The 25790-nt window shown below is 39.6% G+C and overlaps 1 protein-coding gene across 4 annotated transcripts in view; it reads left to right on the top strand.

The window, feature by feature from the left end:
* The window catches only part of CALD1 (caldesmon 1), a gene marked incomplete at its 5' end in the record, with an annotated part of 98774 nt that extends 75475 nt beyond the window's left edge, over window positions 1-23299 (top strand). For 2 of the 4 annotated variants that reach the window (XM_080356816.1, XM_080356814.1), the window contains 10 exons: window positions 255-403; window positions 4915-5098; window positions 6667-6807; window positions 16509-16552; window positions 16646-16724; window positions 18058-18195; window positions 19102-19197; window positions 21404-21484; window positions 21807-21840; window positions 22956-23299. In XM_080356816.1, the coding sequence (XP_080212942.1) occupies window positions 255-403; window positions 4915-5098; window positions 6667-6807; window positions 16509-16552; window positions 16646-16724; window positions 18058-18195; window positions 19102-19197; window positions 21404-21484; window positions 21807-21840; window positions 22956-22984 (975 nt within the window). In that variant the 3' untranslated portion in view covers window positions 22985-23299. Of the gene's footprint in view, window positions 1-254; window positions 404-4914; window positions 5099-6666; window positions 6808-16508; window positions 16553-16645; window positions 16725-18057; window positions 18196-19101; window positions 19198-21403; window positions 21485-21806; window positions 21841-22952 lie in introns of all 4 variants that reach the window. The other 2 variants (XM_080356817.1, XM_080356815.1) reach the window with 1 other exon arrangement.
* Window positions 23300-25790: the final 2491 nt, after the last annotated feature.

Here is a 25790-nt window from a genome sequence, read left to right as displayed (position 1 = left end):
CTTAGATGTTTTCATCCTGAAATCAGATTAGGACAGTATAGTGATGATCAGTTGCAGTTTAGAGATTTTCAGAGTACTTCTGTCATGAAGCACATAAACATTTTGAAGACAGTTGTTTAGTTAATCATTATTACGAAGGAATCTGTGTTCCTTAGCTGTTATTTAGAATGCCCTATTGTAACTTCTTCTTTTTTTTTTTTTCTGTTTATTTGTTTCTTGTTTTTCTTCTACAATTCATGGTGTCTCCTGAGCAGGTAAAAGATGACAAGGATAAAGGAAAAGCACCCAAAGATGAAATGAAAAGTATCTGGGATCGTAAGAAGGGAATTCCTGAACAAAAGGCACAGAACGGAGAACGTGAACTTGCTGCCCCAAAACTTAAATCTACTGAGAATGCTTTTGGGTAAGATCCAAGTGAGCATTGCACTTATTTGTGTTATAGCAGAACAGGGGGGCATCTCTGGGTATCTGCTTAATAGCCTTGTAGCAGATGAGTAAAAGACTTGGGCTGGCCATGTCAGGAGAGGTTCTGGCATTCATTGGGTTGTAGGTATTAATTAAGGTTCTTGGCTTATTTTCTAACAAACTATCCCCCATGTTGCAGTAACAAAATCAAGTACATAAAGCAAATGTAAATAGCCTTGCTGCCTCAGTAGAGATAAGTGGCTTATTTTTACTCTATTGAGGCTTTCCTTCCTTGAAGGATATTTATTTCTCATATCTGCATAAAGGCCAATAATGACAACAGCCCAGATTTTGCGTTCTCTTATTTTTTAAGTCAGATCTCAACCATAGCTGAAGTAACCTATTTCCAGTTATGTACCTACTTTTAATCAGACTCTGCATATTGGTATGGAGCACAATCCAGCTGGTAACTCTTAAAAGGGCTTCTCTCTTGATTTCAAGACAAACTTATGGCTTATCTATAAAAGTGATATTTCAGTTAGGTGAAAACCTCTCAGATAAAATGTGGTGGGTTTTTTTTTTGTCTTTTGATAAGCTATATCACAGTTTGCTTGTTCATTTGTTTGTTTGTTTGAAGGAAATATTGTCATAATGGCTATATTGGGAAATTCAGTGATGACAAATTTATTGTGAAAAGTTCATTAATAAAGGATTCTGACTGTAAATAGGAGGGGATACACGAAGCAGAGCCAAGGTTCTGGAAGGAATGGATAGCTTAGAAATCTAAATTTTTTTCTTCATGCACCCTTCTTCCTCTGTTACATTGACTCAGGCAAAGAAAAGGTTAAGCTCTTCAGGCACTTTAAGAAATCTGTGCATGGCAGTTGGGATTTGCTATTGTATCTCAGCATTTCCCTTGTGATTCTTCCGGGAAAAACAAACTTTCTCAAACTAAAATGTAGTTCAAAAGTCCCTGGAGACACCCTGACCTAAGGCCAAAAGACAGACAGCGATGGAGATGGAATAGCAGGAAACCAGCCTTGCCAGAACTGTCCTGCTTCATGGCTTGGGTCACATCATCAATAACATGAGAATGGTTTTCTAAAAATATTTTTCATGTGTTTTCATTTGATTTACTTCCTGTGGGAGACAGGCCTTAGTAGCAACATGTAGATTTGAGTTTCCACTCTTTGTGTGAGTGTGTGTTTGTGTTTTTCTTCTACTATTTCCCAAATATGGGAAGAAGCCTGTTGAATAGCCTTTTATCAGCTGAGTAGGAGACTTGGGTTGGCAACATCAGCAAAGGCTCTAATCTTCATTGGGTTGTTAGGAATGAAGGGTCTTGGCCTATTTTCTAACAAGCTACCTGCACATTATTGAGCTTTGTTTGGAACTATCTTTCTTCTTGTTTTTACATGAACATATCAGATATTGGTTAGGAAGTATGTAACTTGACTAACTCTCAGTGGTGAGGACTGAGAATAAAATAGGGTAGTGGAGGCTAGAGGAAAAATCTTATCTGTGTCTTGCTTTTCTACATCAGTCAATAAGAGAAATACAGGATAAAACCCCATTTTATTGCTTTCCCTTCCCATCTCCCGTCCCACCTGTCTTCCTCCATGTTCTCATACAGAACTGCAGAAGTCCTAAATATGATGTAACATGTTGTTTTACATTGTTCTGACATTTTTGGCTTCCACAGACCACTTCTTTTCTTTTCAACCTTGTCTGAAAGCTGGCAATGAACGTTATTTCTCAACACTAAAGTGATGCTTACGAAACTCTTCCTCCACCCAGCATCTCAATACTAATTTCCAAATGCCAACAGTAGGCAACAAAGATTCCCAGGATCTATTGAAAACAGAGGAGTTTGGGAGGTGGAGGAAAATAAGAACAATTACTGCTGATTTATTTTTTGCTATTTTGGATTATGCAGAGCCAGAAGGGGAAGTCCTGTAAACTGCGTGAGAATAAAATAAGCTAGAAACTTTAAATGTTCTTCTTTGTAAGGAGGATAAAACAGTCACCTGAGGTCTCTAAACAAAAACTTTAAGACTAGATTCTACCCTTGGCTTTTTCAGTTGAAAGCCGAGAATAACTGTTATTTTTGTTGGAGCTATCTGCACGGAAGGCACTGAGGACTAACCTTTCTTCTGTGCAGATGTAAAACAGAGTGTCTATGTTTTAAAAGAATCTTGGCAAATGTTGTGTTCTTAGTTCTCTTAATTCTGAGGGATAAGTATTTGCCCTTGCCAGGGATATAATTATGTCTAACAGAAGTGACCCCTTGTATCTTCCTTGGCCCTGAAGCTTGCAGGTCTGAGTGGGCTGCCAACACAGACTTCAGAGACTGATAGGCAAAAAAAAAAAATATTAGTGAGGGTCCTGGGATGTTTGCTATAGAGGCTATAATCTTGCAATGAAGCAAGAAAGCCTTAAAATAGCCAGGGATTTCTCATGGCCCATGCAGGATAGGTGCACTGGATCCTTAGAAATACTTAGTGCCTTAATAGAAGCTTGTGGAATATTTTGTGTTCTCAGTAGGTCTGCAAACTGTATCATAGGTATTTCAGGCTGGACACCCAAAACCATACCTCACACCTCAGGTATTGGTCCTCATTTTGCTTTTGAATAGGCTAAATTAAATTTCAAGTAAAGTTTCCAGTGTTTTCCCCCAATGGTTTTATTAATTGTTTAAGTATTTTTCAGTAATAAAGCATGAGTTCTGATCTTTAATTAGATATCACTACTTGATGCAAGTTCTTATTCATGACCACTAACATTAACTTGACACTTGTGGTGAAGGATGGTCTTGTGGTTCTACTTTCATGGTTTACGTGATTCCACTCTGTTTGCATTAACGAAGTCATTAACATCCAGCTTTTTTAAATGCCAAGAAAACAGAGCAGAAAGTTTTCTTAAAAAAATCCGTAAGTACATTCCTTTTCTGTCTCTTGTGTGTAGCACACTGATAACTCTTAGGTACCTATCTCCTTGCCAGCAGGAATATTAAATGCACTCAGGGAGCAGACGTTTGTCTAAATACTGGAGTGGTAATTGTTTAACTAGGTGATGCTGTCTGAGTGCTGAAAATGTGCACTTCACCTATGCAAACTGCAAATTCTTCAGAGTGCATTTTTTTTTTTTTCGCATTCTTTCTTTCTGTCTCATGTATTACAATTGGTAGGAAAACTTCTGTTTTTCTCCTGTGGAGAAATAATTTCCATTTCACACAGAATCACGCAGAATCGACTGGGTTGGAAAAGACCTCAGAGATCATCGAGTCCAACCCTTGGTCCAACTCTAGTCCGTTTACTAGATCATGGCACTACGTGCCATGTCCAATCTCAGTTTAAAAACCTCCAGGGACGGCGAGCCCACCACCTCCCTGGGCAGGCCATTCCAATGTCTGACCACTCTCTCTGTAAATAATTTCTTTCTAATATCCAGCTTAAATTTCCCCTGGCAGAGTTTAAGCCCATGCCCCCTTGTCCTATGGCTAACTGCCTAGGAGAAGAGACCAATCCCCACCTGGCTATAACTTCCCTTCAGGTAGTTATAGAGAGTGATGAAGTCACCTCTAAGCCTCCTCTTCTCCAGACTAAACAACCCCAGCTCCCTCAGCCTCTCCCCATAGGTCTTATGTTCAAGTCCCTTCACCTTCCTTAATAAAAATCCATACCTTCCCTGTAAAATTCAGTAAAAGATCTGATGAACATACAGGTTGGGAGACTTCAAGTGATAGGAGTTATAGATGAGATATGAACCATTTTAGGTTTTCAAAACACCATTGAAGCTGTAAGATTCTCTCCCTTCTCCCTGCTCTTGCGTCCTTCTGTTTTTCCCAAGTCAAGTAATTTGTTCTGTCCCCAGAGATTCTTGTCTTTTTCTGAAAGGTTTATGAAAAATACTTGCCTTTGAAAGCAAGGAATTAGTGCATCATTTATTACACAGAACAAAGCATAATATTTTTGCTATAAGCTTTTAATATGTAAATTTATCTCATTTAAAATCAACAGAGAGTTATGGCTTTCTATTGCTTTGTTTTCTGTATGAACTGTAGTATGCTTTTGGAAGTGTTTCGTCTGTACACAAACTGCAAAGAAGAGTTGTGAAAGTATAACAGTTTACTGTATACCACAGAGATGGTGATGGTATATGATACCTTTCCCTGAAGTTACATGTGATGTTAAATATTTCAAACTCAGTTACTGAAGTCTCTTAAAACTGGAGCTGGCCTGAGTTCTCAGGCAGGGTGGTTCAGCTCCTGGGCACACAACAACATGAGAGACTCCTTCCTCACTGGCAGCAAATGGGAAAGGTGCTCCTTGTAGTATCCTGATGAGAATGTTTTGGGTCTCTCACAGTTTGCAAGGAGCAAAAGGTCTTATAAGGCAATATCTCTGAATTCCAGGCTCTCATGTTGATGGTGAGTGCATGGCAGTGGGCAGCTCTGGCCAGGAAGTGAAATCCCGTAGTGTATCACCTTCCTTTGCATTTCTTTCCCAGCCGCTCCAATTTGAAAGGGACCGCAAATGTTGAAGAAGCAAAGCTGGGGTCCAAGGAGAAGCAGCAAGAGGCAGCAGCAGAGCTGGACGAACTGAAGAAAAGGCGGGAAGAGCGCCGGAAAATCATGGAGGAAGAGGAGCAGAAGAAGAAGCAGGAGGAGGCTGAGAGAAAAGCTAGAGAGGAGGTAAGTGTGAAATATGAAGTATTGGACTCCAGCTTTATTATTTTGTTGCTACTACTTTACTTCCAGTGGCCTTGCATTAGCTGATAACTCTTTACAGCAGTGTCTGCACAGACACTTTCAGCAAAGAAGTTAGTGTGGCTGGAGGTTGATGGGTCTGTATTTAACAAAAGGGTAAATTGAGGCCATGGGAGACTGGCTTATAGGTGAGGAAGGAGCATGCAACAAGGACAGCAAGACTAAACCCAAGTATGCAGGCCAGCGTGCTTCTCCTTGGATCTGATAATGCCGTCCGGGGAACTGCTGCAGTGACTTTGCTTGAAATCACACCGCTCATCTGGGCCTTTTGGGTTTTGTGCTTTTCTGGGCATTTCTGTTTCTTAGCATCTCTCAGGAGATAGTCTGCTGCAACAGAACTTGATTTCAAATATCCTACCCAGCATTAAAATCACCCCATTTTCCAACCTTCAGATTTAACTGCAAGCGTACCATATTTCATATCAAGTAACCACATCACACGGATGCTCTAAGGGACGACACAAGGTAAAACATGCTGTTGTCCAGAGTAGAAAGAAGTGTTACAGTTCTATCCTCAGGAAAGACAGGACTCTAATAAACGAGTCTTCATGAGTCAGGGATGCAAAACGTTGGGGGCAGTGTTATAGCCACAAAGTTCTTAATTTATTCAAGGTGTCCTTTTGACATTACACAAGTTGAATTGTAAAGTGCATGTCAAAATTTGTCTGCTGCAGATGAGCTGGAATGCTAATGCTATATATAGTTATGATGGGGTAGATCTCATTAGGAAGATATTATTGTCTATTTCAGTATTGAGTACCCAAGCACATCTGTTTGTTTGTACTTCCTCTGCCGAGGGACACTATAAATAGGATTTCCAAATCTCTGGTATTTTGTTTAGGAATCTTTGTTGTTTGGAAAGCAAATGGTAGATGAATAATTAGAAAGTTCGGCAGCTGCATGCTAATTGCTTTAATATACTAAGCTCTTTACAGTAGAACTCAGTAGATGCCGAGATAGAGCAATACCTTGCTGGTCAGACCTTGCTGACCCATGTTCACAATGGTCATATTTCAAAGTTTTCTGGTTTGACTTGTAGCTTATGAAGTAAAAACTCATATCTTTGAAGGGAAAACTTCACTTTTTGGTGCCTATCGATTTTTCCTTGTGAAGTATTAACCTTGGCACAAGTGCCAGATTAGATGGACAGAAGAACAGTACGAAGATGACACATGAAGACACAGGTAAACTGAATTGGAGTATTTCTAGAAATGTCCTTTTTTCTCTCTTTAAGTGACAGTAAATCTGGCAATACATCTGGTGACCTCACTGCAAGAAGACACTAAAGCAGCACAGACTAGCTGTCTTCCCTGATTCCTCAACACTGTGATAGATTAACAGCAATATGTTGTTAGATTTCAGATAGCTCACTCAACTGTTTTGACTGGCATAAAAATATTTACTTAGAAAATCTGGTAAATGTTTGCAGGACTGCAAAGCCCTGTAATGGTGATACCTTCTGAAAGAATAAGTCACCTTTCATATTTTTTAAGGAGGAAAAGAAGAGGATGAAGGAAGAAATTGAAAGGAGAAGGGCTGAAGCTGCTGAGAAACGTCAAAAAGTGCCGGAAGATGGTGTATCTGAAGACAAGAAGCCATTTAAATGTTTCAGTCCTAAAGGTTCATCTCTGAAGGTAAGCTCTCCACCAACAACTACATAATACCTAAAAAGTTGCTGTCCAAACCAACAGCCAAACACCAAAGTAGTGCAGAAATACTTGAAATCTGACCTGGGACAATGTTCTGAAATAGACCTTAGTCTGAAGCCTTTAGCTGAAAGACTTTGTTCATTGGGTTGATTGAAAAATAGAGATCCTTTCTAAAAATAGAGTCTAGGCTGGGAGTTACCTGTTCTTTTTGCTGAAAAATGTCTAAAAAGGATCTTCACCTTTAAGAGAATATTATTTTGAAACTTAGAGCTGTATTACTGTGTTGATTTTCAGTGTTAATTTATTAGAGTAGTGCTTTGTGAACTGGAGTAGATCAAGATCACCAAATGTTTTTTCTCTCCTTCCACATTCACAATTACTTTCTGCCTTGCCAGATTACTTTGTCTTTAAGCATATTCAGGCTGATCATCATTAATTGACACTGCCCCTTATGGGAGTTCTATCTTACGTATAATCTCCCTGAAAAGTTCTGGACTGGATTTCTTTTTCTTATGTAACAGGAAAAAAAAATCTGTTGCTGCAGGAATTTCTAAGTCATGTTCTGTGGACTGTATTATATTGGAAGCCAGATAAATCAATTAAATGGCCTTTCAGCATGGAAAAGGTATCCTGGCCACACTGAAATTATTTGGAACTTTGTTTTGGTATTCAATCCTATTGCTTTCTCAGCTGAAGCTCAAATAACACCTCTATTAGTTGTTTTCAACTATCTCTTCTTTTTCTTACATTGTGTCATTAGTCATTTAAGAATCTAAAATCTTTGTCAAGAAAAAGCCCCTTAGTGGGTACTAAGAGAAAAAGAACCAAGCAGGAGGTTATCAGGTGAGAGCTCATTGGACCATAAAGTGGTTCTCCATGAGATTAAGAACTGTATCCGTTGAGTGACAAACTGCATTTGGTCAAAATTACTTTTCTGCTCAGAGAAAGCTACATTTCGAACTGATCTGGAGCTTCAGCCCTATATATTGTTTTGGGCCCAGCTCTTGCAAATACAGTGTCCAAATGCTTTTGACTGGACATGCCTTTGACTTCTCAGACACATCTGAACCTGAAATACAAGGAGAGAATACATATGGCTGTAAATAAAGATTGCCAAGCTTCACGACTTGCTCATGTTAGATAAACCTAGTCTTGCCAATATCAGTTGCAAAGACCATGTCAATAACAGACATTGTAAATGTACAGCTTCTTCTCAGCCCTCCTGGGAGAGCTTCTTTTCCTACTTTCCATTTATTGTGATGCCTTTTATGACATACATTTGGAGCTTTAGTTCACAGTTGACTCAAAAGAGAGGAAATTATACTTGAAAAAACATCATATAAAGATATAGATCATAATTTTGGAGAGAGTGGAAAAAACACTGGATTTGACACAAGGCTAGTAGCTTTCAGAGAACTTTTGGACTGATGCTATGCTATTCTACTGTGTTGTATTTTTAGAGGAAAGCTGGAATTTTCCAAGTGTCGTTAAGTATCCAAGGTTCAAGTTTTTTGTGGTGACAATTGCTGCTGGTTTTTATGTCTTGTTAGGTAGAAGTTGTTGGTTACAAAAACTGATATATCCAACTCTGTGCACATTTTTTCTCTTTCTCTCTCTGAGAAATGGATGGTACTGTACATATTCCACTCTGGTGTCTGCAGGTGGCCAGAGTAGATATGTAATGCTATTGACCTTCACATCCTAAACTGTTGCTTGACCTTTTGCAGTCAATAGTAAAGGAGAGAATAATCTCATTTTAAAACCTAATGTCCAACTCCAGTTTCTAGAGTTCCAGTTTCCTTTCATTTGGACAGACTTCTCAGACTGGTCTAACGTGGTTGGTACACAGCTCTCTCACTGCCTGCTATGTGCTGCACAAGTTATCTTTTGACTTGTAAAGAATCTGTCACATATTTTCTTCCTTGATTAATGTGTCATCTGGTTAGGTGTGTCATGAGTGAGAACCCTAAGTGCACAATTGTGGGTGGGCAGGTTGGAATTTATAGTGAAAAAGGGGAGGCTCAGAATTATAATACTGAATGATGCATGTACACATCCTGACTTCTAGATCACAATCTGGTAAAGCATCTTTTTCTCCTTCCTTGTCCTTTCTGATGTGAGAAGTTTAGGTGAAGAAAAAGAAGTTCCTGTGAGTGACTTAGAGAAGGAAAGTATGGCATGCTGTTTACCAAGTGAACTACAAGAACAAAGGAAAGAAGGGAGATGTACTAAAAAGGACTGTGGCATATTAACATCTTACGGGCAATGCATTTATCCATCAGGCAGGGCATGGACTAGCATGACATGCAGACTCAGAATTGAGAGAACAAGATGTGCGACTCATCTCCATGTATTACGTGGCTCAGGGATACACATATATAAATGTATGTATACAAACATGGACATAATATACATACATGTTTACATGTAGAAAGAACTACTGTGATTATCTGGTGTTGCCTCTAATATATCACAGACTACAAATTGTTGACAACTCTTGTTGTTTTAACTGTTAAATGCAGTATTTCCCTAAAACCTGAAACACTGCTTAAGCAGATATACTACTTCAGCATGGAGTCCTCACAGTGACAGCACCAGGGTTGGTGCTTTCTGAGGGGACAGTGAAATGGAAGCATGCGAAGTAAATATAGGCCAAGTTTACCAGTAGCTCAGGGGCAGAAGCAGCTTGGATTATTCAGAGCTGGTGGAGTTCCTGTGGGTATTTGCAGCAGTATCAAACCTTTGTTCAGCCTCGGCCCTCTCTTTGTTTGTTTGTTTGTTTGTTTTAGCTTTTGTTTGTTTCATTGTTTTGGTTTTGTTTGGGTTTTTTGTTGTTTTTTATAAGACAAAGACTGGAACAAGCTCTGCTGCTCTCCCATCCCACTGTCTCACAGTTTCCCTAGTTTAATGCACACAAATGCCACTGAAGTAGAAGAACAAGATTTCCTGAGCAATCTTTATTCATTTTCCTTTCTAGACAAATTCATTCCTTATGTTTTCTTTGGGAATGACTATTATTGATTTCTTGTATAACTAATCTCTACATTAATCAGGAGAGAACAGGATAATTCAATACTAAGACTCCTCTTGGGGGTGAGCTCCACCACTACAGAAATGCAAAAGTTGTTAGGCAGTGAGAGGGAGAAGCAATGGCAGGAGACTGGGAGCCTGGGATTCCTCCTGTCTTTGCAGAAAATGTTTCTTGAGAAACACAGACTGATGTGGCAACCTGCACTCTCTGCAAGGCAATGTTGACAGGTAAGCCAAAAGCTAGGACTTTTCAGGGCCTGTGATTTTTTTTTCTTTCCTTAAAGACTTGTCACAGAATCACAGAATGTTAGGGATTGGAAGGGACCTTGAAAGATCATCTAGTCCAATCCCCCAGCAAAGCAGGAACACCTAGATGAGGCTACCCAGGAATGTGGCCAGGCGGGTTTTGAATGTCTCCAGAGAAGGAGACTCCACAACCTCCCTTGGTAGCCTGTTCCAGTGTTCTGTCACCCTCACTGTGAAGAAGTTTCTTCTCATATATAAATGGAACCTGCTGAGTTCCAGTTTATACCCACTGCCCCTTGTCCTATCACTGGTTGTCATCGAGAAGAGCCTGGCTTCATCCTTGTCACACTCACCCTTTACATATTTATAAATATTAATGAGGTCACCCCTCAGTCTCCTCTTCTCCAAGCTAAAGAGACCCAGCTCCCTCAGCCTTTCCTCATAAGGGAGATGCTCCACTCCCTTAATCATCTTTGTGGCTCTGTGCTGGACTCTCTCCAGCAGTTCCCTCTCCTTGAACTGAGGGGCCCAGAACTGAACACACTATTCCAGGTGTGGTCTCACCAGGGCAGAGTAGAGGGGAAGGAGAACCTCTCTCGACCTATTAGCCACCCTTCTTCTAATATACCCCAGCATGCCATTGGCCTTCTTGGCCACAAGGGCACAGTGCTGTCTCATGGTCACCCTGCTGTCCACCAGGACCCCCAAGTCCCTTTCCCCTACACTGCTCTCTAATGGATCAGTCCCCAACTTATACTGAAACCTGGGGTTGTTCCTACCCAGATGCAAGTCTCTACACTTGCCCTTGTTATATTTCATCAATTTTTTCCTCACCCAACTCTCCAGCCTATCCAAGTCTCACTGGATGGCAGCACAGCCTTCTGGTGTGTCAGCCACTCTTCCTAGTTTGGTGTCATCAGCAAACTTGCTGACAGTCACTCTATTCCCTCATCCAAGTCACTGATGAATATATTGAATAATACTTGTCCCAGTACTGACCCTTGAGGCACTCCACTAGATACAGGCCTCCAACTAGACTGTGTCCCATTGACCACAACTCTCTGGCTTCTTTCCTTCAGACAGTTCACAGTCCACCTCACTACCTGAATATCCAGTCCACGCTTCCTCAGTTCAGCAGCAAGGATGCTGTGGGAGACTGTCTCAAATGCTTTACTAAAATCAAGATAGACCACATCCACTGCTTTACCATCATCTATCCACCTGGTTATGTCCTCATAAAAGCCTATGGGGTTGGTCAAGCATGACTTCGCCTTGGTGAGGCCATGCTTACTGCCTCTAATGACCATCTTATCCTTGATATGCCTTGAGATGCCACCAAGGATAAGATGTTCCATCACCTTTCCAGCGATAGAGGAGAGGCTGATTGGTCTGTAGTTACCTGGGTCCTCCTTCTTGCCCTTTTTGAAGACTGGAGTGACATTTCCTTTCCTCCAGTCCTCAGGCACCTCTCCCGTTCCCCAAGACTTAGCAAAGATGATGGAGAGTGGCCTAGCAATAACCTCAGCCAGCTCCCTCAGCACCCGTGAGTGCATCCCGTCTGCACCCATGGATTTAGGGATGTCCAGATTGCCTAATTACTCCCCAACCCAGTCCTCATCAACTGAGGCAAATTCTTGCACTGTCCTGACTTCCTCTGGGGCCTCACGAGTATGGGGCTCCTCAGGACAGCTTCTGACAGCGTAGACAGAGACAAAGAAGACATCTAGTAACTCTGCCTTCTCTGTATCTTCTGTCACCAGGGGATCCACCTCATTCATCAGTGGACCTGCATTGCCTCTAGTGTTAGTTTTTTCTGCAATGTATTTGAAGAAACTCTTTCTGTTGTCCTTGACCCCTCTCACAAGGTTTAATTCTAAGGAGGCCTTAGGTTTCCCAGTTGCCTCCCTACATCCTCTGACAACAGCCTTATATTCTTCCCAAGTGGCCAGCCCCTTCTTCCATGATCTGTAAACTGTCCTCTTCCACTTGAGCTTGCTCAGCAGTTCCCTGTTTAACCACGCAGGTCTCCTGGCTCCCTTCCTTGACTTCCTACGTGTCGGGATGCTCTGATCTTGAGCTTGGAAGAAGCAGTCCCTGAATGCTAACCAACTATCTCAGGCTTCTTTACATTCAAGTACCCTTTCCCACAGGATTTCCCCCAGCAATTGCTTGAAAAGGCCAAAGTTGGCCCTACTGAAGTCCAGGATTGCAATTTTGCTCGGTATTCTTTTCCTGCCACATGACATCCTGTCTCATTATTGCTCTCAATATGTGACAGCTGGAGCAGTGACTGGAAATAATTAAACTCCACACAGTCAGTTCTTCCTAGATGAACAACTCTAGTAGCAGAGGAAAGATAGAGTGGTAAAAAGCAGGAATTGTGATGCTTGTTTTTCCACTATCTTTGATGCTGTTGGCAGCATTTTAGTCTAGCAGGTAAACTGGGATAACTTGGGGTACTCTGTACAGATCCTGATGACAGCAGGAAAAAAAATCTAACTGTGTTTAATGAAGCAAAAAAGTGGGTGAGATTCTCAGGAACGAAAAGGAGAAACCACTTTACTCCCAGGGACTAGCACTCAAAATGAATTTCTACTACGTCCTTCCACTTGTTGGACATGAGGCAAAATTACAATACAGGGATGTCTATTTTCTGCATGCATTACTTATTTCCCTTCTACCTTGACCCATTTTTGGAGAAGAATTTTTCTATGTATCAGTTTACAACACTTTATGTTGCATAATATCTAATACACAGTTTAAAATTCCTAAGAATCATTTAATATTGTATGAAAAAAGTATTACTGGGAATATCTAATGTTTTTTGTCTCCCAAGTCATTGGCTCAAATAGTGTGTTAGCTAATTTCTCTTCCATTCTGTTTCTTTTCTTGGAGAATGTGCAGACAGAAGACTGTGTACTGCATTTTTTAACTACATTTTTAATAGGCAAGACATTTATTGTACAATCAGCAAACAAAACATGTCTATGTAATATTGGATATGAAAAAATGCATACATATATCTCTATATAACATTTTGCTTGGATTATGCCTTGACACTTCTATGTTCTGACCCTTTTGAATAAGGCCCTGGTCAGGTGTGAGCCTCTGCATGGCTTCAATTTGCATCCATTTGTTTCATTTCACCTGACTTTACCAGCAAAAGTGTAGGTATCCATCTAAGCATTTTGTTGTCTAATGTAAGCTTCTTTGGTAGTTAATAGGGAGAATAAGAGCCACCCTCAGTGGACAAGAAATCCCACCTTTCCTAGGGTGAGGTGAGCTCTTCTGCCTCTTCACTGATTATAGAAGGAATAAAAATGAGTAATTTTGACTAAATGCTTAACTTTTAAGCATCTGAAGTTAGGTGGCAGAGATGCAGGCTGAGATCACTTGTTTGTTGTCTCTCTGGTCATAATTTAATTAGAGGATAGCTGGCTGAATTTTCGGAGTATGTGTATGTTCTGTGTCAGAGGGCTTGACGAGTGTTTTATGGTGACAAAACATAGTCCAAGCTATTTAACAAGATCCTGTTAAAATGAATGCAGCAAAAAGTTTATTCTTGTTTCCTGGTCTCAAACTGAGGAATTGTGTTGCATTTTGTGCTAACCACCTTGCTTTGTTTATTTCTCTTACAGATCTATTTTGTAATACTGTTTACTGTATGTGCCAAATATTTTAAATTATTTGCATGGTGTTTATGTAGTGTGCAGTGAATAAATGACCTTTAGATGTTGCTGTGCAGTGGAAATGTATATGTTGAATACATGCGTGTATACAGGTGTGTTTGCCTAAGTGTATTTAATGTAGGCTTCTGTTCCATACATACCGTGTTTTGAGGAAGATGCTCTAGAACAAATTCTCATATAAATGTGCAGAAAATGTGTTAGCCATCTACATAAGGCACCTGCTTCTTTGGGAAGAGGACAATGTTCAGCTCTGAGGGTTGCTTCCTAACTCAGCTTTCCTGCTTACCTTATTTTCTGGTTTGTTTCCTCATCCTTCTGCTCTGAACAATGCCTGACTTATTCCTGATACCACAGCAGGTGTTAGCAGGTGTTCTGAGAAACGCTGTTTCAAGCAGGTAACAAACCACCCCACGTCTTTTTACTACAACCCTAGGAATACATACGTGTTCCTTTTCCCTTCAACCTATCCCCTTCTTACACCAGTGCTTCCTGAACGAGGTTTTCCTGCTGTGCGGAAACACCTCTCCTTTTTGAACGCAGGAATCACAGAATCACAGAATGTTAGGGACTGGAAGGGACCTCAAAAGATCATCTAGTCCAATCCCCGCTGCTGGAGCAGGAACGCCTAGATGAGGTTACACAGGAAGGCGTCCAGGCAGGTTTTGAATGTTTCCAGAGGAGACTCCACGACCTTCCTGGGCAGCCTGTTCCAGACTATACATAGTCTACTGTTAGTATCTTTTAAGATCTGACCCTTTTGTAAGATTTTAAGTGGAAGGTCAGTTCATCTGAACCAGAAGATGCTGTAAATGCGCTATTAGATATTTACCTTGAGTCCTGGTTCTTTCAGATAGTTCACATTGTTCATCCTTGCTGCCAGCCAGGGTTCCCTGCTTGCAGTCAGGAAATTATCTGTTTGTGCAGAGCATGGGAGAGACCAGCATCTCTTGTTAGTATAACATCCTTTTGGTGCATTGCTGGTTATCACTCAGAAATCAGTGTTGCGAGAAACTTTTCCTAACATACCACAATTGAGGAGACATGATGTGTTTTAAGTCACCATCGTAGATCTGTTTAGTCGCTTTTAACCAAACAATTTACTTGCTCATTTTTTTTCGCGATGCCTACTGTACTTCCTCCGGGTGAAGCCAAGTTTCGAAGTTGCTGGGTCTGATAGAGGCAGAAGCGGTGGCTCTGGACCCGGCAGCCTGTGCGCGACCCTTCGGCTCTTGCCCGGTGTGTTGCTGCCACCTTCTGACAACAATGCCTTGAAACAGTCGGTACATACCCGAGCAACGCCCAATCTTTCCACTCTGGACTATATTTAGATCACATACTAGCAACTAAAACTTTTAATGTAAATTACTCTGTAAATTGTGTGTATATATCTATATCTATATCTATATCTATATCTATATCTATATCTATATCTATATCTATATCTATATCTATATCTATATCTATATCTCTATCTCTATATCTATATCTATATCTATATCTATATCTATATAAATTTAGAGCTTTAGAAGTGCCCTTGAGCTAGACTGATGCTAGCTGGAGTTCCTCCAGTGAGCCCGTTTGTCAAATTATGCTTCAAAGTCAAGTGTCTAAGTTTTCACTTGTATGGGCTTGAGAAATAAAACATGCACGCCCTTTGATGGGATTGCTATGGGATTTTGTATTCTGGTACAGCCTGGATGCCAAGGGCACCGAGGAGAACCATTTAAAGGAATGGCTTTCATCGCCTGTTTTGAAGACATGAATGCCACAGCACTTGCTGTTAAAGTAACTTGAAAATGGACAACCCGTACTGAGACCAGGGAATCCCCAGGAATCCAGCCAGGCTGATTAATAGTAATTTCTATCCCCTGGACCTGCTTGTGTATATTTTACTCTTAACTGAAACTGTAAAGTCTGGGACAAGCAGAGGAACAATGCAATGTAGAAGAGACATGAAGAAGTTGATTGAAGTATTTATTCATCTACCCATCATAAAATATTTTAAAACTTTATTCAGGGAGAGAGTATTTTTGTTTTCAAATTACTGAGAGATTTGGCATAAGTCTTATGGGACCTTCATGATTCTTTTTCCCTGGAAACTTTACAGTATTTTCCTACATACAGAGTAGAAAATAATGATGAAATGTAAGATACCAATTTGTATAGTTGATAGATATTGATTCAGCAATGACCCTGCTGAACATAAGCAGATTGGTTTTTTGGAACTCAAATTAAATTGCTAGTGTCCTGCAAAAACATGCATGAGATATGGTATGTGGCTGAGTTCCAAACCTGGTCTAGTCTGATGTCTCAACTCAGAAAAAACTTTATTAAATTTGCTGTCTGTCTCAAGAGATACATGCTTGCTCTTATGTGGGAGATATGAGGAAATTTGACATTGATTTTGTGAATATCAACACCTTTCAAAAATAATCTTCTTCCCTTTTCTCTTTTCTGTATTGGTGGTTTACTCTCTTTTTACAAATGAGAAATATGCTGGATGCAAACATTAATGCAGAAAATATATCCACCCTTATGACTGCAGCATAATAAGCTCCTAATAACTGTAAAACCTCTGTGTGTGTCTGTGGTGATTTCTGTTGGAATGCGTATCTTTCAGATTGACCTTTTGACATTTAAAATGACATTTTAGCCTGGCCTTTTACAGGCTGCATCTTCATTAATTGTTAAACTTATAGTTCTTGTTTTTCTCTTTTCTAGATAGAGGAGCGAGCAGAATTTTTGAACAAATCCGCTCAGAAGAGGTAAAGCAATAAAATGGTACTCTCAGTCAGAACAGCAGTGTTTAATTGGAGGGAATACTAATTTATTTCTCTCTTTTTTCCTACTTCCTACAGTGGTATGAAACCCACCCACACAACAGGAGCTGTCTCAAAGATTGACAGTAGACTTGAGCAATACACTAGTGCAGTTGTGGTAAGTTAATTCCAGGTCATGATGGCTGTAGTTACTAATTTTTTTATTATTTTAACCAGCCTATGTTTTATTGATCAAGAATTGCAGGGATTTTTGTTCACAAACTCTTTTTTATTGGGACTTCAACAACAAAATGCCTGAGGAACACCTATTACCAACATCTAGATATATATCTAAACAAAACCTCAGATTTGTGTCTTTCCTTTCATGCTACAATTTACCCTGTCTGCTTTGTAAGCTTGGAGTAGCTCTTGAAGGACTCAGTCAACACCTCTTGAGTGACAGTTACATCCTCTTCTTGGCTGACGAGGCTACTAGTAGCAAGGAGCTGATAGTCAACCTGAGCAAAGCTGACTTTGCAGCTTATTTAGGAGAGCAATGAACTGGGCCTGTGTTGCTGGCTGACACTTCAGAGTGAAATTCCTTGGCAAAGACACATTAGTGAACTAGGGAGTTAAGTAGTGAGAAAGGAAAAACAGAATCAAAACAAAATGAAGAACTTGACCCCAGGTGATTTTGACAAGCAGTGGCTAATCATGTTCCTTGAAGCCAGAAGTTTTACTTTTCATAGCCCAAGGAAAAATAGGTGTTTGATGTTTTGCTTTTTTCTGAGGGGGAGGTGGGGTGGCTTCTGTTATTTTTTTTTGAGGGGGGGGTGTGTTTTTGGTTTGGCTTTGTTTTTCTTTGACCTTTTTTTTTTTTTCTTGTTCTGTATTAAAAATCGGTGAGTACAGGTAATGTGAAAGTTACTAGTTAATACAGCAGGCCAAGTGGACTGGGTTGGTAGGTGTCATGGGAATAGAATAACATAAAAACGGATATTATATTGATAGCTGTGATTAAGCTCTAGCATGTCTTGATTCTCTGTTGGATTTTTTTTTCTCCTCCTGTCCACATAGAGAGTCTAAGCATGGTACCCAATTAAGGTACTAATTGGTTAAGATTTGTTATCCTTTTAACTTAAAAGAAACTTTAGTAATTAAAGAACTATTGACAAAGAGGCTTTTTTATTTTTTTTTTTTCCTGTGATTACTGTCTGTCTAACCTTTTTGCTAAGAAGCCTTTCAGTGCTGGACAGTTTAGAAATGTAACAAATACCAATATCTAAGTGGCTGCAGTTTTCATAGCCTGTTGTGTCAAGGCTACAACTCCAGATCAAAGGGGGGCAAGTCTCAGTGGCATCTCTTGAGCTGGGTACTCCTCTCCACCTTTATGCGATCATCATCAGAACCACTTACAACTTCTCACACTCCCCAGTGCTGCCCCAGGGTCAAACCACCCTGCAACTCCAGCCCTTTATGCCAAATACCAACTGGCCACAATTCTTCTGCAGGGCACAAAGGCTACAAGACCAGCTAAGCCAGCAGCCTCAGACCTTCCTCTTCCAGCTGAGGGTGTCCGTAATATCAAGAGTATGTGGGAGAAGGGGAATGTTTTTTCATCACCCTCTGGGACAGGAACACCCAATAAGGTATGTGTTTAATTTTACATAGTGATTATAAAGAATTATGTTATGGACCTGGCCTTGCTATTCATGTTGCTATGAGTAAGCCTGACTACTCCTCTTGACATCACTGGTGAAGAATATCCCAAAGGATACTGCAGTCCTCAGAAACCCACAAAATTATGTGGCTGCAATATTGAGTATAGCACAAGAATTTAGTGACATACTGAGCTAAGTTATGAGACATTCCAGAAGTACATCAGATATCTTAGACAAATATATCTGTGTAGATCAAGCAGAGTACAAAGAAATTATTTGTGTTGGGAAAGACTCTTTTGAGAGGCAGAGGAGGATTAAATAGGCAAGATAATGATAATATTTTATAGATCATGCATGGAAGCATTTGTGAGACTTACATCTATTCTACATAAATCCTTAAGGCAACATTTCCTTTTTATAAATTGATGTGAGTAGATGAGCATTCATCACAGTTGAAAAACTGAGCCACAGATTGAAGGAGGTTATTACAGATAACCATAAAATTTCAGTGATATGTTCTAATCTTTTAAAGGCTTATTTTAATGATCTAAATTTCAGGCCACTTAGCTCCTCTATTATGTTCTTTTTTAGAAAAAAACAAAACCAACCAAAATAAAACAAAAATCTAGACTAAGACTGGTGTCTTCTTTTAGGGTAACAGCAGGTTTATGTCTAACATTTATTCTTGGGTTAGCAGTAAAGTGGAAATGATTATGTTAGCCCACATTTATCATTATTGAAAACTAGAGGGTGGTAGTGCTGTGTAGTTCATAGGGACAATATCATCAGAGCACACAGGATAACTTAGGCAGTCATAGCCAGTGAGGGCCTCTATATTAAACCAAGGCAAAAGCTATTATGAAAGTCTTCTGATTAGGTTTTATTATTTTTTAGGAAACTGCTGGACTGAAGGTTGGTGTCTCCAGTCGTATCAATGAATGGTTAACCAAGACCCCAGAAAGCAACAAATCACCTGCTCCAAAACCTTCTGTAAGTAAACCTGCAACAGCCATCTCTTCAGTAGGTACATTCTTGCCTGGGGCAGAAGTGGTGCTGGTGCTTCCTCAACCAGCTGGCGGTTGCTGCTTGTCCTCTCTTGCACTCTCACAGAGGTCCTGTTGGGACTTTATTAAAGAACTTCCTATATACTTATGTAGTATTTTTCTGCCAGTTCACTTGCCCTTTACAAAAGGTGCAGTCTGACATAGGCTTTCTCAATTCACACTCCTATTTGTTCCAAAGAAGAGCTGGAAATTTGAAATGTTGTCTTTAATACGAGGGACATATACTAAACACTAGAGAGTACAGAGGAGGGCAACGAAGCTGGTGAGGGGACTGGAGCACAAGTCTTATGAGGACCAGCTGAGGGAACTGGAGCTGTTTAGCCTGGAGAAAAGGAGGCTGAGGGGAGACCTCATTGCTGTCTACAACTCCCTGAAAGGAGGTTGCAACATGAAGGGTGTTAGTCTCTTCTCCCAAGTAGCAAGTGATAGGACAAGAGGAAACAGCCTCAAATTGTGCCAGGAGAGGTTTAGCTTGGCTATTAGGAAAAAACTCTTCACAGAAAGGGTTGTCAGGCATTGGAGCAGGTTGCCCAGGGAAGTGGTGGAGTCACCATCCCTGAAGGTGTTTAAAAGGCATTTAGACGAGGTTCTTAGGGACATGGTTTAGTGCTAGAGTTAAGTTAGGTTATGGTTGAACTCAATGATTCTGAGGGTCTCTTCCAACTGAAATGCTTCTGTCATTCTATAATGTCAATATTTACTGGTAGCTGCATGTAGGTTGTGTCTTTATGGCAATGAATATAGAAACTCTAATCACAATCACTGAAAACCAGCACAGAATTTGCTTCCAGATTTTCTCCCCATTATCTTTCAGATAATGTAAAACTAAACGCATGTTTTCCCCTGAGCCAACTGTTTCTATCTATGTCTTCATTTCCCTCTTTCTCAATAGATTGTTCTTTCTTCTTACAATATCTCTGCTTGAAGAAACCTGCCCTCCTATTCTTCTTCTTTGGGGGTCTGTTTGCTAAGTTGGTCAGGTAAACCTATTTATAATTGACTATGAAGAATGATACACATCTGTATTGTGTGATTTTTACCTTTTTTTTTTTTTTTTCTTACCAGGATAAATCAAAGGGAAACATAGAATTTCTTAGTTAGCAAATAACTTCCTATCCTCATCACATTCCACAAAAATAAATAATTATTCAAACCTTTGACCATCAAGATTCCTGTGTGGTTTTGGAACAATTAGAAGCAGAGAGATCAAAGTTCTCAATTAGTTTTACGGTGAACGTAAAACACAGATCCCAAATTATTTCAGGTTATGGATAGCAAGAACAAGGCTCTGGAAGCACTGCAGGACTTGAACACTTTCTGAAAAGGAGAGTGCTTATGTCCTAAATTGTTTCAAGAGTCTCTCATTTGCTGCCCACAGAGGCAGACACTAATCTGTCTGTCCTTAAACAGGTACACTGCTACTAGCCTAGAGTATGTCTTCTTGATTTGTAGCCCTGCTTTTTCCCAAAGAGAAACTTGAAATTTGTATGGAGTTTTGTGTAGAGTCTCCATGTACACTCCTTTTCAAAGAGCATTATTATTTTTTAAATTACTTTACCTTACCTGATTTTTCTGTCACGTTTTAAATGAAAGATGGAATGGATATGAAAGACAACAGTGTTAAATCCTGAAACCTATATTTAATGCAGAGGAGGATCTGCTCTTCTGTTGTGTTAGAAATCCTATTTTTTTTTACAGTTTTTAGTGAAATATTTTGATTTTGATCTAAAATACCTGAGGCAAGTTACTTTTGAATTCCTCCCTAATGGAAATACTAGTATTGACTTTTTTTTTTTCCTCAAAATTGATCTGTCTTACTTAAAACCCAATGGTGCAGTAACTTTTCACTGTACTCTGTAGGATGACCACAATAAGTTATGTCCAGTCTCTGAAATACTACATACATGCAACAGAGTTGGATTTTGTTGTAAATTATGTATTTGTGTGGAGTGATTATGTGAAGTGTCATTCTGAATAGCTTTATAATTGAGAGACAATGTAATATTTACCACTGGTGTATGCTCCTCAACTTTTCTTACGAGGAAGTCACATTCAAGCATTTTGTCTACGAAATTAAAATAAACCTGAACTAATGTTGGTTTCTGTTCTCTGACATTATTCTAAAAATACAGGATTTAAAACCAGGAGATGTATCCAGCAAACGTAATCTCTGGGAGAAGCAGTCAGTTGACAAGCCAGCTGCTTCTTCTAAGGTAACACTTCAGAGCATTGTTAAAAGGTTAATATCTCTGGGGGGCTTTCTAGGGGAATGTGACATTTGCCTTCATACAGTCAGTCAGTTGGAATTAGGCCTCTACGTGCCTCTTGTTACTAACTTGCCTATTTATCTATAAAAGAAAGGACAATGAGGCACAAAAAGCCATGGGCAGCATGTAACTTTTATACTGCTATTTGTCAGAGCTCTATCATGAGTAGAAATCTGTCTTTTGCATGGAGTTGACTTTTTTTCCTGTTAGAAATAGCTATATTTTCCCATATCCAACTTTAACAGTGGGTTATTACTTTTTCAAACAGGTATCAGCTATGGGGAAAAAATCAGAGACTAATGGTAAGTAATTCTAATAATACACCTGCGTATTAAATAGAAACTTTGCCACATTTTCCTTTAAGAACAACTGAGTTTTAAAATTCCAGAGCTATTAATGTTGATACAAAAAATAACCCCTTTTTGCCTTTCAAAAGCTCCACTGTAATATCATCAAAACAGGAATGTTTAAGAAATAAGCTCAAATCATCTGTCTAGGAGGACTGGGGACTAGCAGTTCCCCAGACAGGTTTGCAAAGCCTTGTTGGAGTGACATGCATAGCATGCTTGATATAGCTGGAGAATGTCGTTTGACTGTAGGAGGTCTGAGGAATGGGATGGTCATTTAACTAATTACAGCAAATGCAAGGCATCTGGGAAAGGCTCTTTTAAAGGCTGCAGCAGCTTCACTCATAGCTTTCTATGAGTGAAGAGGGGTAACCCAAAAAGTGAGACTGTTGCAGCAGCATTATTTGAGCAGAAGTGGAAGATTTCAGTGTTATAGAGAATGAGCCCTGCATCTGATTTTAAACTCTGCCACTGGGTAATGGTTAAGCCTGATGAAAATTCATCAGTGTGGATTTTTAAAATTAATTCCTCTAGTTGCAAGTCTCTTGTGCTCCCGCATTCCCAGAGTGGACTGGAATTCAAATGCATTCAGCAGCAGCACAGCCTTTGTTGGAGCTGTGCATTAGTGACTTCTCAAGGCAAAAAGAATCTTACTACTGTCATTTTGAAACTAATAGTTCAGGAAACAAAACCAAGTTGTACAGAAAGAAATCAGGAAAATTACCCTTTATTTTTTTTTATTTTAATCTAAAACATGGCAGATAAAAACAATTAAAGGAATTATATGCCTAAGGACCAGTGGGGAAGGGTGGAAATTCACTGACCGGTTTAACAGCTTTGAAGAGCTCTGCCTGAGCTGCTTCCCAGGGCTGTCAGTGGTGAGAGAGGTGGAATCCTGCCTGTCCTCTTGGAGACCACCTCTGAGTGATCCCAGTATGCCAGCACAACAGAATCAAGCTTGTGTCCTACCTTCTTACATGCAGTGTGTAAATCTAGAGACATGACTTCTCTGTTTTAGAGATGCATTCAGGTTATTTCAAGCCATCTTTAATCTTTACCTCTCTCAGCAGGTTTGAGACAATTTGAGAAAGAACCATAGAAGGCCACTAAAGGCGCTGGACCAATCAGTTGGGGGGAAAAAAAAAAAGGAAAAAGTGCTAAATTGTTCTTTTTATATTTATGTTTATTTACCAAAATGTCTTTTTTTTTTTTTTTTGCATTATCCCAGTTAAAACCATGTATATTAGCACTGTATTTAATAATCAGTCTAGACATTCATCATAATAGTACTGCCTTTGCACAAGAAACCCATGCTGTGAAATATATAGACACTCCTACTGATAATCCTATCTATGTATCCAAACAGTGATTTCAACTGGCCTAAGAAGTCAACCCAAAATGCATGTAGAGCGAAGTTGTTTAAGAAAGGTGTGCAGTAAACCTATAAAAACAACAGTTACTTTTGGAATACAGAAGTCTTTCTTTCTGCACTTTAGACTAAGGCATGGAAGAAATATCTTTAGTTGACAATGTAATATTTTCTGTAAGTTGCCCAAGTCATGAGAAATACTGCATCAATAATGTGTTTTAATTTTTTTTATTTTATACTTTTTTTTAAGTATCAACTTTTCCATTCTAGTTTAAGTTAATACCTAAATTTGGATGATTATGTTAGCTGACAGTGGTACTGATATTTTTTGTTGTTGTTAGTGACTAGTGATTGAATGCAATTTAGAATATTTACACACATAGCTTTACAAAGTTTAGCCTAAAGGCACTACTAATGGTAGAATGCTTTAATACGTGCTAGAGTATTATATTTAGTCATAAACATACATAATTAGCCAATATCACAGCTTAAAAAAATAAAAACAAAATCACACGCTTTTCTATAGTAAGATTTCATAATTGCCATTAGAGGTATGGTGAGATAACTATTAAAAAAATTTAAATGTCAGTTGCCCAGTAATGGGTAATTAAAAAGAAAGTTATAGTTTTTATAAGAGGAAAACATAAGGCTACAGAGGGTCAAAAATAGGTCACTTGTATAAAACATTGCAGTTTAATTTATATAAAACTATCATAATTCAAACAAGCAAACAAAAAAAACCAAAACCAACCAACAAACCAAAACCCACCACAGTTGGAGCTCATTTCAAATGACTGCACACTAAATCTTGCCATCCATCAGTGCCATACACTAAGTTCACCTAAAATGAAGTAAACCTCTATCTTTATAGTGTTTCTTTTAACTCTCTCCTGAATATCCTATTTACAAATGTTTTGATTTGTATATAGTAAACACATGGCTATAAGACGTCAGCTTGGTTGGAATTTCATGACATACAGTTTCACATTTACATCTTACAGTGTATGGGTGGCATAAACTGGGCAACTGAAGTCACCCCAGAGTATGGAGTTAATGGTTTGGTTGTGCATCAGAACTACCAGGATCTCCATTTTCACCACTTCCGTCTCTTACAGCATCCTACTTCTTCCTGAAGAAAACTAATGTTATATTTCAACCCAAAGATGAGCTCCCCTGCTTGGCTGAAGCATCTTGCTTACACACAGAGATGCACATAGTTATCTGTAGGGGATGAAACTATGCCTGTCGTTGTCTGTGAGTTGTCATGTTTTGTTTGAGGGTTTTGTAAACACTCCTTTGAGTCTTTCAAATACATTTGATAGCTGCAATAAAAATGATTTGTTCAAACAATGTATTCTCAAACTGCATCCACAATAAATGGAATATTTCCATCAGCAGCCCTCTGTTTGTTAATGAGTAGGAATAAGTCAGTTGTAACTGGGATGTGAATCGTGCTAAGGCTGCATAAAATAAGGTATCATCATTGCAAAGAAGCTCCAAGGATGTTTCTCCTGCTGTGCTATCCTACAGCAGACAGCCAACTCATCAAATGAGAAACTTTAACCTAAATATTATTGGCCGGGGGGTGGGGGTGGAAATCTTAATTGTTATGCCTATCACAACAAAATAGGACTTGTGCGTCATCGAAAAGTCAGTATGCTAAACAAAGTAGGTTCTGACTTAGCAGTACAGCCATCTGCTTCCCTGCATTGAAAAAAGGTTTTCTGTGTGATAGCCATCATGTTTTTTCTGTCTGTCTCAGTGGGATGTGCTTGGGTGATCACAGGGACCAAGCCTGGGGAGCTGCTTGCTTTCCCATTGCCCTCCTAGCCTCTTCATTTTTGCTGTAACAGCAGCACAGCACGTAACACCCTACTGTAAACAGGTCATGGCCATCCAAAAGAGGCCATCCCCCCCAGCCCCAGGCTGCTGCCAGCTCCATGGAAAGCAATGGGAAGGTTGCAGCAGGCACAGCTTTCTGAACTACTGGGGAAGAAATATTAATAATTGCATTATGCCTAATTTAATCTGAAAAGAGCTTGTATAATTAAAAGTGTGCCTGTTCTGCCTCACACTGACCGACTGCGTTGCTCCATTTCTCTGCAAGCTTCACTTATTATGTGGATAAGTATCTTTTGCTCCTGGTTAAGTGCCTTTTCTGAGAGTGCAGAAGCACGCTGGCCACAATCGTGTTTACTTCTAGGAAACAGCGTAATTCGGTGCAGCCACGGTTTGTTCCCACCAGCTGCCACCACCTCCTGGCAGAATTCAGCAATGGCAAATCCCAGTGGCTAATTTGAAAGCGCTGAAAGTTTTTTTGCCTTTTGATACCATTATGAGGTGATGATTTTTCAGATGCTACCAGATTGCCACCTTAGTTTCTTATCATGCTTTCCTGCATCTCACTTGGCATTCTAGCCAGACCTTCTCTTGTCAGTATGCAAACTGCCAGGAAGCAGCCTTTTTCAAGCCTGCCTTTGCTTTGGCCTAGCATTACCCATTTGAAAATACTTTAAATTGATTGTGACCCTATCTC

Source organism: Nesoenas mayeri, assembly GCF_963082525.1.
Source record: "Nesoenas mayeri genome assembly, chromosome: 1".
Taxonomy (NCBI): domain Eukaryota; kingdom Metazoa; phylum Chordata; class Aves; order Columbiformes; family Columbidae; genus Nesoenas; species Nesoenas mayeri.
The sequence above is the reverse complement of the archived record's forward strand: the minus strand, read 5'-3'. Positions and strand labels throughout refer to the sequence as shown.